At 34.5% G+C, this 14338-nt stretch overlaps 1 protein-coding gene across 1 annotated transcript; it reads left to right on the top strand.

Annotated features, from left to right (window-relative positions):
* The first annotated feature begins 507 nt into the window (after positions 1-507).
* Positions 508-13684, top strand: LOC149774629 (factor VII-activating protease-like). The gene is made up of 4 exons (XM_089944956.1): positions 508-526; positions 3743-3983; positions 10495-10610; positions 13512-13684. The coding sequence occupies exons 1-4, from the start codon at positions 508-510 to the stop codon at positions 13682-13684; spliced, it is 549 nt and encodes a 182-aa protein (XP_089801082.1).
* The last annotated feature ends 654 nt before the right edge of the window (positions 13685-14338 follow it).

Raw genomic sequence — 14338 nt, 5'->3', positions numbered from 1 at the left:
AAGAAAGGTTATGATGACACCCATTATAGTCATTGACAAAAAGTTATTTCGGTCCAAATTCTGGTTCCAGGCAAAGCACAAGCTCCTCCTTCCCTTCTAATTCATTGGCTGGTCCGTTTATGACACGTCACAGAACGTCAATATAACCTGAGGTTTCTTCATATCCAAGCACTTGAAACATATGTGCGGTATTAGAGAAACTCATGTAGACGAAAGAGATAATTTTATATTAAGAGGTTGTATTATTACGAATTAGGTAAAATAAAATACATCAATATGCATGCCGTGAGATCTCAAACATGGATAATTCTCGCATGTTTGGCATTCATGTCGCACTGGTGCAAATTCATTTGCTGTGAATCGGTAGTTCACAAAACTGGCAATGGGTTGGAAGAGACAATTGTTGGAAATAAAATGTCACATGAAAGGCATGGATTGGAGGGGAATAGATTTCACCTTGCACTTAACATTCCCTCCCACCGTGACATCAGCGAGAATAAACACACCATGAGAGCCGTCACTCTAGGTAAGTAACATTACAGCTACTATGTTTGAGCGTGTATTTTCCTCACGTCAAAATTAAGAAACAAGTCAAGCAATATCAGATGATTCCAGGATTGTTGAACTATCTTCTGACGATATGCCGTTATGTTGCATCGTATGTTATTCTTTAAAACTTTAAATAATCATACATCTGTAATGAATAATCATGTTTGAGTGAACTATTCTGCTTTTAATCTTTCATAAAAACAACTTTATTATAAAACAGTCTCATGTCAAGTATATTGAGGAATCGAGTAATTTGATAGGGTTGATTACGTTCTGTAATTTTGTAATATGTAAATTGGCAGTGGCAAAGGTTATGTTATCCTTGAATATCATGTTTGTGTATAAACATGGGATGTTGAAATACGATATCTTCAGAAAATAAGTAGATATATATTTTTAGTTAAAGAAAAGAGTTGAAATTCAAATGTCTGTATTGTATCAATCATTCATATGCTGTAATGTGGTTTAAAATAGCTGTTACAACTGTATATATATATATATATATATATATATATATATATATATATATATATATATATATATATATATATATAAGCTGAAAATGTATATTGAATCTCCAATTGTTCGAACTATTTGAAATTGGACAAATGCTTGCCCACATTGTTTGCCTGTGAGAACATATAAATGTAGTTTGGATTATGATATGAATATTAAGAATGAGATAATTTAAACAACCTGATAATTGTGAATTATATCTGGAGAGAATTTCACGTTTCTCTTTCTCTCACACACACGTACACACATTCATACATACATGCGTTCGTATACAATCAAACATGTATACTACTATTGACGTTTTGGTGTTCCATATCCGACAATAACTTGAGCATTATGTAATCAACCTTATTTCATGAAATTTCTTTTAAAAAATCCACCTATGCACACTTCGACAAGGTTCATTTGTTGGTGTTCAATGTTAACCTGTCCATTTTGTATTTAGAACCTAGCGTTTCATGTTCAAGTGAAGTGAAATCGTGATCAAGATATTGAATCATGGTGAATATGTTTATTGGCATAAAGAGCTTTTGTTCAATAGTCCGGGTCAAAAGGAAGTCAGAGCAGACCCCCCACCCCCCTTACTGTATTGGGTAATCTCTTAAGACATATTTCACAGCTTAAATATAAAAGGAAGTTTCTTCACATTCTGGCACTTGGAATGTATCTGGAGTATTAAAGAAAACCTCACGTTGTTGAAAAGATAATGTTATAATAAAAGTTCTCTCATGAAGTACATCAGGACGCATGTATTCGAATCTCTGACGTAGATAATTTGTTTAAGTCTTATATTCATGTCGCACTTGTACTGGGGGTATGTTGTGGATCGAAAGTTCACAATACAGATAATAGGTTGAGACAGAATATTGGTGAAAACTAAAAGCTACGGGTGACAAAACAATATATTTAGAGAGGAATATTGATCAGTCTGGAGCTACACCAAAGACCGAACCCATTAGGAACAACTCAATGTTATATCAGCGGTGTTTTTTTAGAAAATTATAGTTGTTTTAGAAAATTATAACTATCTACGAAACGACGTTGAACATAAACCACATAGGATGGAAAAAAAGACGTTTCTTTTCACTTAACATCAACCTCCCACGTGCAATCCGCGAAATAAAGATGAATAGTCTCACCATCAATTTAGTTTATCGCTGCAATCAGAATGGTGGAATTCGTTTGTATTTTAACCGATTGTTGGACTTAGCTACATATTGTGATAATAGTCAAGAAGATTAATGACGATATCAAATGAGGGACAGACATTTCATCTGCAATAATTCACATGATATATTCGTAACTGTCGTAAACAATAGTAGAAAGAAATATGATAGGAACATCTCCTAATGGTAGCATTGTTGCTACAATACATTAAGCACACGGATAGCATTTAAAATGCATTTTTGATACAATACATTCAGCTCAGGTATATCACCTAAAATGCAAAGTAGCTACAGGACAGTTAGCACAGTGAAAACAGCTAAAATTCATTGTTGCTACAACACATGAAGCACACGGATTGCTCCTAAAATGCATTGTTGCTACAACACGTTAAGCACAGGTATAGCACCTAAAATGCATTGTAGGGACAAAACATAATGCACAGAGATATGCACCTCAATTGCATTGTAGGTACAACACTTTAAGCACAGGTATATGCACCTAAAATGCATCTTTGCTGCAACACATTAAGCACACGGATAGCTAATAAAATGCATAGCTGCTACAACACAGTGAGCACAGGTATAGCACCTTAAATACATTGCAGGGACAAAACATAAAGCACCGAGATATGCACCTAAGCTACATTGTAGATACAACACTTTAAGCACAGGTATATGCACATAAAATGCATAGTTGCTACAACACATTAAGAGTAGCTATTAAAATGTATTGTAGATTGAAAACAGTGAGCACAGCCATAGGACCTGAAAGTAATTTTTGCTACAACACATTAAGCACACGGATAGCACCCAATATGCATTGTAGCTACGACAAATTAGGCACAGGAATAACAGGTAAACTGAAATGTAGATACATCACAGTGAAAACAGGGATAGCACATACAAATGCAGTGTAGCAACATCACCTTACCTCAGGGATATGCACCTTAAAAGTATTGTACACAGTATTGGTAGGCCAGTCAGTATATACCGACACACACACAGTGACATGTATATATATATATATATATATATATATATATATATATATATATATATATATATATGGGGTGTGTGGATAAAATAACCAGTTTTAACATAGACAACTGGGGTAGCCAAAGCAATGTAAGCGGATATAGCAGACTCATTGTGTGACCAGGAGAAGACGATCTTGTTAGTAGCACCTAAAATACTATTATGAGATTCATCTGACCCATCTGTCAACATTTATGTTGGGATAAGGGTCAGTCTCAATCGCCTTTCAAACAGTTTGAATTTTTCACAAACACAAACGTCTAGACATACTACATGCCTTATTTTGATCTGATATACAAATGGATATAGGTGGTTACTTACTGTCGAAATGCTTTGTATTTTGAGTTATTAGTATGAATCACATTCACTTACTGTATTAAGAGACACATTTTTCTCCAGTCATCACTTAATACAAGCACACGAATTTCTATTTAGGCAGGGATGTCACCAATTGTAATATAATCCATCTCCTTCAGGACCTGTAACCTGTGGGAAAAGGCCATTGATGGAGCGCGGCAAGCGGGATGTGACTGAGGAGAAGCAAGTAGCTCCAAGACCAAAACTTGAGAAGATAATTGGAGGAAAGAATGCAGTCCAAGGAGCAAACCCATGGCAGGTTGGGATCAGACGTCTTGTAGGCACCATGTATGATAGCCACTTCTGTGGTGGTACCATTCTCAGCGAATACTGGATCCTGAGTGCTGCTCATTGCTTTCAGTGAGTAATGGTCTGTCTGTTGTTTTGCTTACATAAGTGTATAGTTTGGCATAAGTATATGTTATATATTTGCAACATTGCTTCAATTTTCCGTATTGCCAACATACGATATTTATGAATTGTTATCAGAGTGACATCTTCATTGGAAAACATTCTATCACAAAATATAGGCATTTCGGTAAAAGATCATTTCAATACATCACATCACAGCTGTTTATGATATAGATATAATCTGTTGAATCGGATTTTCACTCTCCATATTCGAGGCCGTTGATTTCATTTAACACTTTCTCGTGTCTTAATCATTTCAATTATGAATACGATGACTTCAATAAGTCGGATATATAATAGTCATATTGATGAAAGCTACACTGATTTTTTTTAATGTATCAAATTCGGACGACTTAGTGATACCGAGTTAGAAGTTGAGAAAGCTCAGCCACGGTTGGTGTCATAAATTGATCGACTTGATTGTGAATTAGTTATTTCAAGATTTTAAATCATATAACATTTTTTTTTTTTAATTTGAAATAACGTCTCTAGATTTTTTCATCTTACCTCCAAATTTATACTCGGTTTTTCTCTTAGGAAAGAGAGGATTTCCTTAGCATCAGTAGATTTATGTGATACAATTACCAGAATTTATTAAAACTTGCATTAAACTGTGTCCATTCTTCCTGTCTAGTCTGTATATATGGACATGAGACTAACATATGTCGTACATGAAGATTGGGACACTGTACCCCACTGTCCAGAATTTGAGAAAAATTACCTGAAAATTGTACCAACGATGTCAATACTAACACCTTACCACTGTGATCAAACTTATAATGTGAGTGCTACTGCAGATGGGCAGGATTTAAAGCAAAGATTGGTCCTTGTCACCTACTTCTCAGATTGTATTCTAGATTGCAAAAAGCAATAATTACGTGCATCGTCGATGTATTAAGACGAAATGTACACATTTGTATTTCATGGGTTGAAAATGTGTCACGCATCAACATTATGACCTACCTTTTAGTATTTAAGATAAAGTGGAGACTATTAGCGTTGGCTCTAATTTCAAAACACCAACAGTTGCTATATAAAATGTGATTAAGAATGAAAAGTTTTCACACCTACAGATGGATCACTTGCACTTATTTAACGGTGTATTCTGCAAATAGTTGGCAAGGCTTTAAAACACTGATCAATTGCACATATTAATTTGGTAACAGCTCAAGTTTTCTAGATTAAAACATAAAGATAACCAGCTAATGCGCAAGCCGGTTCAATTTCTCCTCTACAATTTAAATAAATTTAATTTATAAAAGGTGGAAAAACATTGGAACAATATAGAAGATTCTATCACATTTCAAATCCAATCTGAGTAATCGATGATCCAGATTTTCTGCATCTTTTGATCCAGGTTTCACCATGTATGTAAATTGTAAGAACGCTTTAATATATCGAGAAAATGAAAAAAAGAAGAACAATATTCAGTCATGTGATGCATTTAAAAATTGAAGAAACATTAAAAATCGTTATAGTCAATATGTTATGTTTTGTCTGGTCAGCAAATAAAGTTTCGTTTATTTTGAAAACGTTCTCCTTCAATGGATATCATACTATATATGTATTTATTTAAAACCTAATACACACAAACAAATGTTTTCATTGTTAGACCGCATTCATAATAAACGAAATTTGAATCTGATTGTTTGCCGTTTCGCACAATATTTCACTGGTAATATTAGCAAAGAAAATTGAAAATATTAATGTATAGCCATTACTTTAGTTATCAAATAAATAGTCCCAACGCATGGCCATTAATTGCTTTTTAGCTGAGAGAGAGAAACAGTACATGTTTAGTGTAAACGGAAATTTGTACTTGGTAATGATTTGAGGTGACCCTACGAATCCATTACACAACAAAACGATTTATTTTCTATGTTGCTCTAAAATAACAGATCAAAACAGATTGGCTGCTAGGAGAATATATTACGGTGAATTAAAACTATTACTTCCCGTTGACAACATAAGTAAATTGTTTTCATGTGTAACAGAAATTAATTTGAAAACTACGTACATGTTAATGGAGTATATAAACCTCTGTAATTACGATTACATTAAAAAGACACATGCATTTTGAATAGCGTACTTTTTATCATTGATTTAATCTTAAAAAGGTGTTGTTAATTGTTTAAATGTAAAGACATGTTAGGGCAGTGTCTTCATTATTTCAGTGTGATTCATCGCCATTTTATTGTTTGGTACAGTATCGTCCCTTGTGACACCATACCAAAGAATTACATAGTGATGCAACTTGATAGGTCTATCGATATTCGTTTTAATAGTCCTTGTTTACAAACGTAGTTTACATTTTCCTCTCATTTTGCAAGCATATTCTAAAGCCAAATAAATTGATGGGAAACATAACACATTGATGAAAAAGATAACCTATTGATGGGATGCAAATCACATTGATGGGAAGCATAACAGATTGATGGGAAACAATATAAATTGATGGAAAGCAGATTACTGTAATGGGAAGCATAACAGATTGAGGTGAAGCAGTTGCCTTGTTCACTTTATGTGCTCAGTTAGTCATTTACCAGAGGAGTTATTCAATGCCATTTAGTCAAACGTCCATCTGTCATTCATCATGAGCCTGTCTGGGATTCAAATATATTAACAAAAATATATTATAACCTTTAAACTAATGGGACGATTGCCATTACACTGTACACTATTCTTCTTGAAGATCGTGCAATGAAACGTTGCCCTTCATGCATCCAATATAGTGAATGTCTTGGTATCAGTACCCTCCCAACTAGATGGTAATATCAAGATGTACGTTTCATGAAAAAACTCAAATAGAAACATATTTGGTCCTAAATGACGTTGGAGTTGATGTGAGAACTAATGAATCCTCTTTAGCGACCATTGGAACATCTGATCACTATTGTACTGAACAGATGGTGATATCAATATATGATTTTCACTGAGAGACTTATAATGATGTTGATTGGGTTCTACAATAACACGGTAACACTTGTATATCCAATATGAAAACCACAGTGGCGATTTTGGAAAGTAGTATTGTTTCTAATCTTTCTGAATTGACTGTCATAAAATTAACACAATGGGATTTTCTATAAGAGACTATGTATAATGTTTAGTTGGTTCTAAATGAAAGCAGGACTGGTCTGACACACATTATATCTATCACAATGGAAAAGTTGAACGTTTTTCATCACAACTATTTCTGAGCAGATGGTCTTGTTGATATCTTCTCCTTCAAATACGTTACCCATTTCCAATAACGCTAGCTGCATAAGTCATACTATCTAACAAAATCCAGCCCTCTCAAAGGCAATAACTTTGTATATAGACAAAGGGCAATATATCCCGCCTAGTACTGCTAGTTTTAAGGTCCCACTAGTGAAGTGAAATTAGTATTCACTTTGACTTTCAAAATCCATGCCCATCTATTGAAAGATGTTGTTACTTTTCAGATTTATTATGGAATTTTCAGCATATTGTATGCATTGTTTTCTGTATAGGTTATGTGTTATTTGATTGCATACCTACACAAGGCCACATATTACTAGAACATGTTTAGTTTCATGATCATACAGGCAATATTTTTCTTTACCACCCTGAATTTAGCGGAGATATTTTTGGCATTCTTTTAATGTAGTTAACTCTATGAAAATCCTTTGTTTCTAATTTCTTACCGTGTCATTTCAGAATCAACTATAATAACAAGGTATGCTGAATGCAAAAATTCAAAGCTAGCAAGTAATATCATGTCTCATATATCGCATATATGAAGAGTGCTATATCCATCAGCTCTAATTCATCTTAAATGATCAAAATATGGATTTCTTATATATCGTAATCACTTACGTATTCACATTCATCTGAATTGTCATTCTCAAGTAATCCATTTCCTACATATAGTGGATCATAACGAGGCAGTTTCTCCTCAGACTGTGTAATGCTGCAGCAGATCTTATCCTACTGGATCACCTCTACATGTGACCTTTGCAGATGGCCTTGCTATCTCAACGATGCAAATCGTCCTACTGTATCACTTAAACGTGTGCCATTTGCAGCTCACACGTGTACTCACATTCCATGCCACTCGATTACAATATCAGCATAACGAGCAAAATAGTATCATTCCTGGATGAATGGTGCAACCAAGTTTTGCGAACAACATAAATATCATTAAATCTGCCACTAAAAAGGATGTGACTGTGTATATAAATGCAAGTTTCATTGGATGCAAAGCCCATCTGTTACCAAATGTCGACACTGTCAGTAACCAGTAGAACACTGGCCTTCATGTCAGTATCTTGGAGATGAACGTTATCATGAACGTCTTCATTTTTAGAGCAACTGTTTTCAGAACAAGTTTGTTGTTATGGCTGTGTAGTAAATTAAGCAACTGTAAAAGAGAAATCAAACAGGTATGTAAAATTCAGCGAATAATTTATTTGCTTAAGACACCATATGGGAATTTAAAAGTAACTTAGAGTAGTCTTCTCTAAATCCCAAAGAATCCAAAAGTTATATCAGAAGTCAAAAGTTATAGAGCATACAGAATGGATTCCAGTGGTATTCTGAATGAATTCCAAATCTTGAATGTGCTGATGTATCAAAAACCTTTAATGAGCCCCTCTTACATTGTTTTCAAGAACTGGTTACGAGTAAAAATGACACAATTTCCATTTTAGTGCGTCTGTCACATAGGCAGCCGTCATTTATTCTTATAATTCTATGACAAAATGTTGGCTAACATTCTATCATATTGGAACATCCTTCGATCATTGTGGCTATGATGATCTTGGTCATAGCAAAGACCTCTCTGACTTTTCATTCTTTGACCTTCGTATACCTTAATCATTCACACTGTTTTCCAAAGTGGAAAATATCATTTGTTATGTTAAGCCTGAATTTCAAAACTTCAAGCTTTCAACACTGACTTTGCTGAAGCGGAAACTTCTTTAAAACAAAACCTTTCTCCTGATCACATCTACCTTGGCATGCAATTAATTCCATGGACTCTCTATTGAGCCAGTCAGCCTTCCGTTTCGATGAAATGGATCAGCAATCCTTATGATGCAATCCAGTTTCGTCATCAAGAATCGTTTGCCATCATTGTGCAATAGAAAAGGAGACCTATGACTTCACTCTTGTATTAACACAATCCAGAAGGCCTTCAAAGAGGAACTATTATGTAAGATCAAGTGCTATCTAAATTAGACTGGGCATATTGTGGAACTCAAACATGCCTCTTTCTTGCATATATACCTGAGAAATAGCACATAACTCCTCAGGACTTATCATTGTGATTAGCACGCACATTCAAGCATAGCTCCAAAGCAGCAAGCCCTTGATCTGGTAGGTCCAGTCTCATTTGCACAAGCAACAATCAGACAAGGATGAGATCAGCACAACCTCCATATGAACACACTGTACATCTTGAAATGGATTCACCCATAATTTGTATGCGATAAGATGATTTCCTTTGTTTTTTCTTCCCACACATAAAACCTGTCAACTCTAGTTGTGCAGCTTGAACTCAAAAATCAGTAGAGAGGGTTTACCTTCAATATTTTGCACTCAGAAATTACCAAAGAAATACGTTGGGACATTCCGTCTACCTATTATCTATTCTCCAAATGAAATGTGATATGGGAACGTATTTGAAGGTGACACCCAATGTTTTGCAGTATGTTTTGTTTCTGCCAGGATGCTTCAAGAATGCTCACCCAGTCGTATTACTTTAATACACACCAATCCTCCCCACAATGCAAGCATCCATTCACACGATTAGCGGGACCTGTAGGTGGAATGGAGCGGTAATGTGCAGAGTTGTTGCCCTTGTCTACATAACATGGACATAACAACAGCCAAATTTCCATTATTGAGTGGGCAGTTATGAGGAGATAGTAGGCAGATATATTTGATTTTAATGTAATCAGGTACGTATTCTAGGAGAAAAATATTTTATTGGAAAGTTTACTTGCAATAAAGGACCTCTGCTATTTAGTTTGTCATAAGTGGTGCAGATTGTACATTCACTATGGCTTGAAAATGTTATTGGATTACTTCTTATAATGTCCAGTTAGAGTTATTGTTAATTGCTCTAATCTCACAATCAATATGGCTAACATAATGGCCATCGTGACAGCCTTGTTAATGCCTCTTCCCTTCAATTGACTGTCATACTGATATGGTGTTTTCAAAATAAGACTTTTATATGATGTCTGACAGTACCACTTATTGGTCATCAAGAAATGCATGCTACTCCAGACATACGGGTTGGTATTTTGAATTTTTTCAAACATATTAGTGAGTTTTTAAGAAGAACAGAAAAGTAAAATACGCTGACTTCTCTTGGATTGCTTTACCTGTTTTGGCCATTAATTTTAGGTTTCCTATTCCCATTCTTTCTGTCATGAAGACGATGTCTACTTGTATAAATAGCATGTGTAATTTTATGTTTCTGTTTCCATAGAGGTCTCAGGAGTGATGAAATCGTTGTGAGAACAGGTGACCACGATAACACGGGTTATGATAGCCATGAGAAGGAGTTTAGGATTGCTTCTTTCTTCACCCATGAGCGATATAATGGTAACCGCGGATGTCTATCTCACACTTCGCTGTATCGCATTATAATATATATTGGATGCTGTACCTGCTTTGGGATAAACATGTTATAGCCCGTAACCAGACATATTACAAGAATATTTCCAACATTGATTCAAAAGGATTAAAATATTCATTATAGTGTAAATATACTGGTATATACGTTTGATAGTTTTCTATCAATTACATAGATAATAGTTTTTGTAAGACCATTTCTAATCATGATCCATATTAGAGACATATGCAGTTAGTTGGCTATACAAAGCTTAAAAAAGGCACATATTATGGAAGTTGACGAGGAATACGTCGCTAAAGGCATATTCTATAATATAAAAAAACAATTCAAAATTGATAATATACAAACATGTCTTATGAAAGAAAAGAACAATTCAATATGAATAACGTAAAAGCATGTCATATGATTCAAAAGAGCAACTCAAAATGAATAATATGAAAGCATTTCCAATGATGGAAAAGATCAATTCAAAATTAAAGATAAAAATCAAGTGTGAATATAAATCAAGGCAACACATGCAATATGATTTTCATTTTGTTGTATTTAATGTCATCACAATCATCTGTAACATGAAATGTAAATTAAAAGACTGAGTTCTACATTTTGCTGTATTACGATTTATAAGGGGAATATTATCATGGTCATTTTATGTCTAGACTTTAAAAAAAAAAAAATTAATTTAATGGACGTTTCATGTCTTTATCAAGTTTATTCATCATTCATCAGAGATACAGATATTCAAAAAACATTACTAGGTCATTTATTTAGAGTTGTGTTTAAGAGGGGTATTTTTCTGAACAAATGCACTCATACTCTGCTCAGAAATCTTCAGTGAAAATAACATCACATAACTAGTATAACCAAAAACGATCATATTTCTACAGCTTTGTGTACATCTGTGTTTTTAATTTCATGGAATGAATTTAACTGAGTAAAAGGTAAAGACTGCATAGGGATTTAGGAGATGAATGAACTAATCTTGAAGCAGGAATCAATACATATAACAATTAATCTTTGTGAAATTATAATGCTTCTTTTCAATTAATTCTTATGACAAAACCATTGCCAATTAATTAGTATAACTGAGTGATATGTTCTCCCTCATTAAATATACGTTTACCAGTATTTATTTTACATTATTTGCAGATGTTCTCATTTTTCATGATGCATGATTATCGAAAACATGTGTGTGCATGTTTTGCACATTCCTGTGTGTGCATGATTATTCCATGTGTGTGTGTATGATTAGTGCATTAATGTGTGTGTATGATTATTGCATTTATGTCTGTGCATAACTGGAACATGCATGCGTTTCCATGATTAGTTCATGTATGTGTTTGCAGCATTAGTGCATTCATGGGTGCGTACGATTAGTACATGCATGTGTTTGCATGAATAATGCGTGCATGTGTTTCCAAACTTAGAGAACTCGAGGGCCCGTGTGACGGAGATGTATAAAGCTCTCCCCGTTACGGGTCTCTACCATCTCTGCATGATTAGTGAATGCATGTGTGTCAACGATTAGTACATACATGTGTGTGGATGATTGGTATGAGCATGTGTGTGCATGATTAGTGTTTTCTTGTGTGTACATCATTAATCACATTTCCATGATTAGCACATACATATGTGTGCCTGATTAGTGCATATATGTGTATGCACGATTAGTGCATTCATGGGTGCGCACGACTAGTACATGCATATATTTGAATTATTAGTGCATGCATATATGTGCATATCTAGAAGAAAAATGCTTTTCCATGATTAGTGAATGCATGTGTGTGCATGATAAGTTCATGTATTTGTGTGCATGATTAGTGCATTCATGGGTGCGTACGATTAGTACATTCATGTGTTTGCATGATCAATGCGTGAATGGGTGTCCATAACTAGATAACTAGAGAGCCTCGTGTGGCCGAGTGGTCTAAAGCGCTCTCAGTTAGGATCATTGATATCTCACCTGTGCTGCGTAGGATCGAGTCTAGGATTCGGCCAATGTGGGTATGTGAGAAAGCTTGCCAGTAGCTTCTTCCTGGGTTTTTCCCGGGTTCGTTCTTCAACATTAATACGGGCCGCGTTAAACCCATCAACAACAACAACAACCATAAGTAGAAAAAGCATCAGCTTTCATTGTTAGTGCATGAATGTGTAAGTATGAAGTACATACATTGGAACAGTATAATTATTATGATAGAAACATGGCAAGTTAAGCAAGTAAAATATTTTATTTTTGAAACGCATTTATGTTTCATTTCAGTGATTATGATGGGCAAAATAGGTTGATTTGTTATACATTTTGGACATTATGGCAGTTGTTAAGTCTTTTATAGTATTACCTTTAAATGATCTTTCTGAATTTTATTATTTTACCCTGCCATTATTCAGATTGAATTTTAAAAATATTTTCTTCGATATGCTGAAGCACATGACACAATAAGTCCAATGATTAAGTCTTGTAATTGCAAAAAATACCGTCTTGTAGGATGGAAGCAATGTAGATCAAATGTGTCAAAGTGCCATATATTTACTAATGTTACTGTCGGCTACCAAATTTATTTGTTTGAATGTTTATTTCCTCTTTCATATATGACTCTTGGAAGAGATGCATTATAAGCAAACTATATATTGCAACGGGACTGATTTTAGTGTGATGCATCAGTAGTGTATTATTAGTGTATCAAACAGCTCTCTGCGGTGCTGCACATTGGACATATATTTGCAGTAAATTTTAGTTGAAAAACACTTCCACATTCTATTTAAGATGGTCAGTACAAAAGGTATGAAGTATTTTCAATTGATAAGAAATGTACAACGGGTTTCATCCTGTGTTTGAGTCAGAATGTATTGATACTAATTTTCATTAATTATAGATGTAAATCATGATTATGACCTGGCACTTCTTAAGATTCGACCCAAGGATGGGCGAGGCATTGTGTTCAATGACTATGTGCAGCCAGCATGCCTCCCACAAAGTAACACTGAGTACACAGCGGGAATGCAGTGCCACATTACAGGATGGGGGAAAACGTCTATGAGTAAGTAAAAGCTTGCTGGTGCTCAAAACATTTGCTGCTTACATTTCTGTTGAAATGTAGGTACGATATATTGATAGTTCTAACATAGTTACATGGAATTCTCAAGTCCATAAGGTATTGTCCCGATTATTTTTGTGTGTTTCATCCCCACGCAATCGACATTTACGGGATAAGGTGTATTGTGGGTTTTTTTTTTTGTTGCTAATTCTTGCGTTTGTTTTTTCGTTATGCCCGTTGTATATTGGAACCTTTTCTATCTACACATATGACATTTGTATTTGATGTATCTCGTCAAGAGTAACTAATAAAGAACTTAGTGTGACCTGATTTCTGAAGCTGCCGTTAGGTAACATGTAAGTTGTCATCCATTGTTTCAATACACTCTTAATACCCTTTATTCTATTACACTGGTGCTCATAAATAATTGGTATGTGGATACATATTAACATAAAAAACGTAACTATATACAATTATAGCCCTCTATACAATCAACCTTTCATTTGTTAGACCGTCAACACTTACACATATAAAATAAGAATCAACAATTTTTAGTAGTCTTAGTTTTTTATGTAAATCTTCTTTACTGGACAATTACGCATTGTTACATTAACACCTGAGCAGAATCACATTTTTGTAATATTGTTGTGCAGAATGATGATCTG

The sequence above is a fragment of the Sinohyriopsis cumingii genome, unplaced genomic scaffold, assembly GCF_028554795.1.
Source record: "Sinohyriopsis cumingii isolate HCF-2022 unplaced genomic scaffold, ASM2855479v2 utg000160l, whole genome shotgun sequence".
NCBI classification, from domain to species: Eukaryota; Metazoa; Mollusca; class Bivalvia; order Unionida; family Unionidae; genus Sinohyriopsis; species Sinohyriopsis cumingii.
Note: the sequence above shows the minus strand (reverse complement) of the source record. Positions and strands in the feature narration are given on the sequence as shown.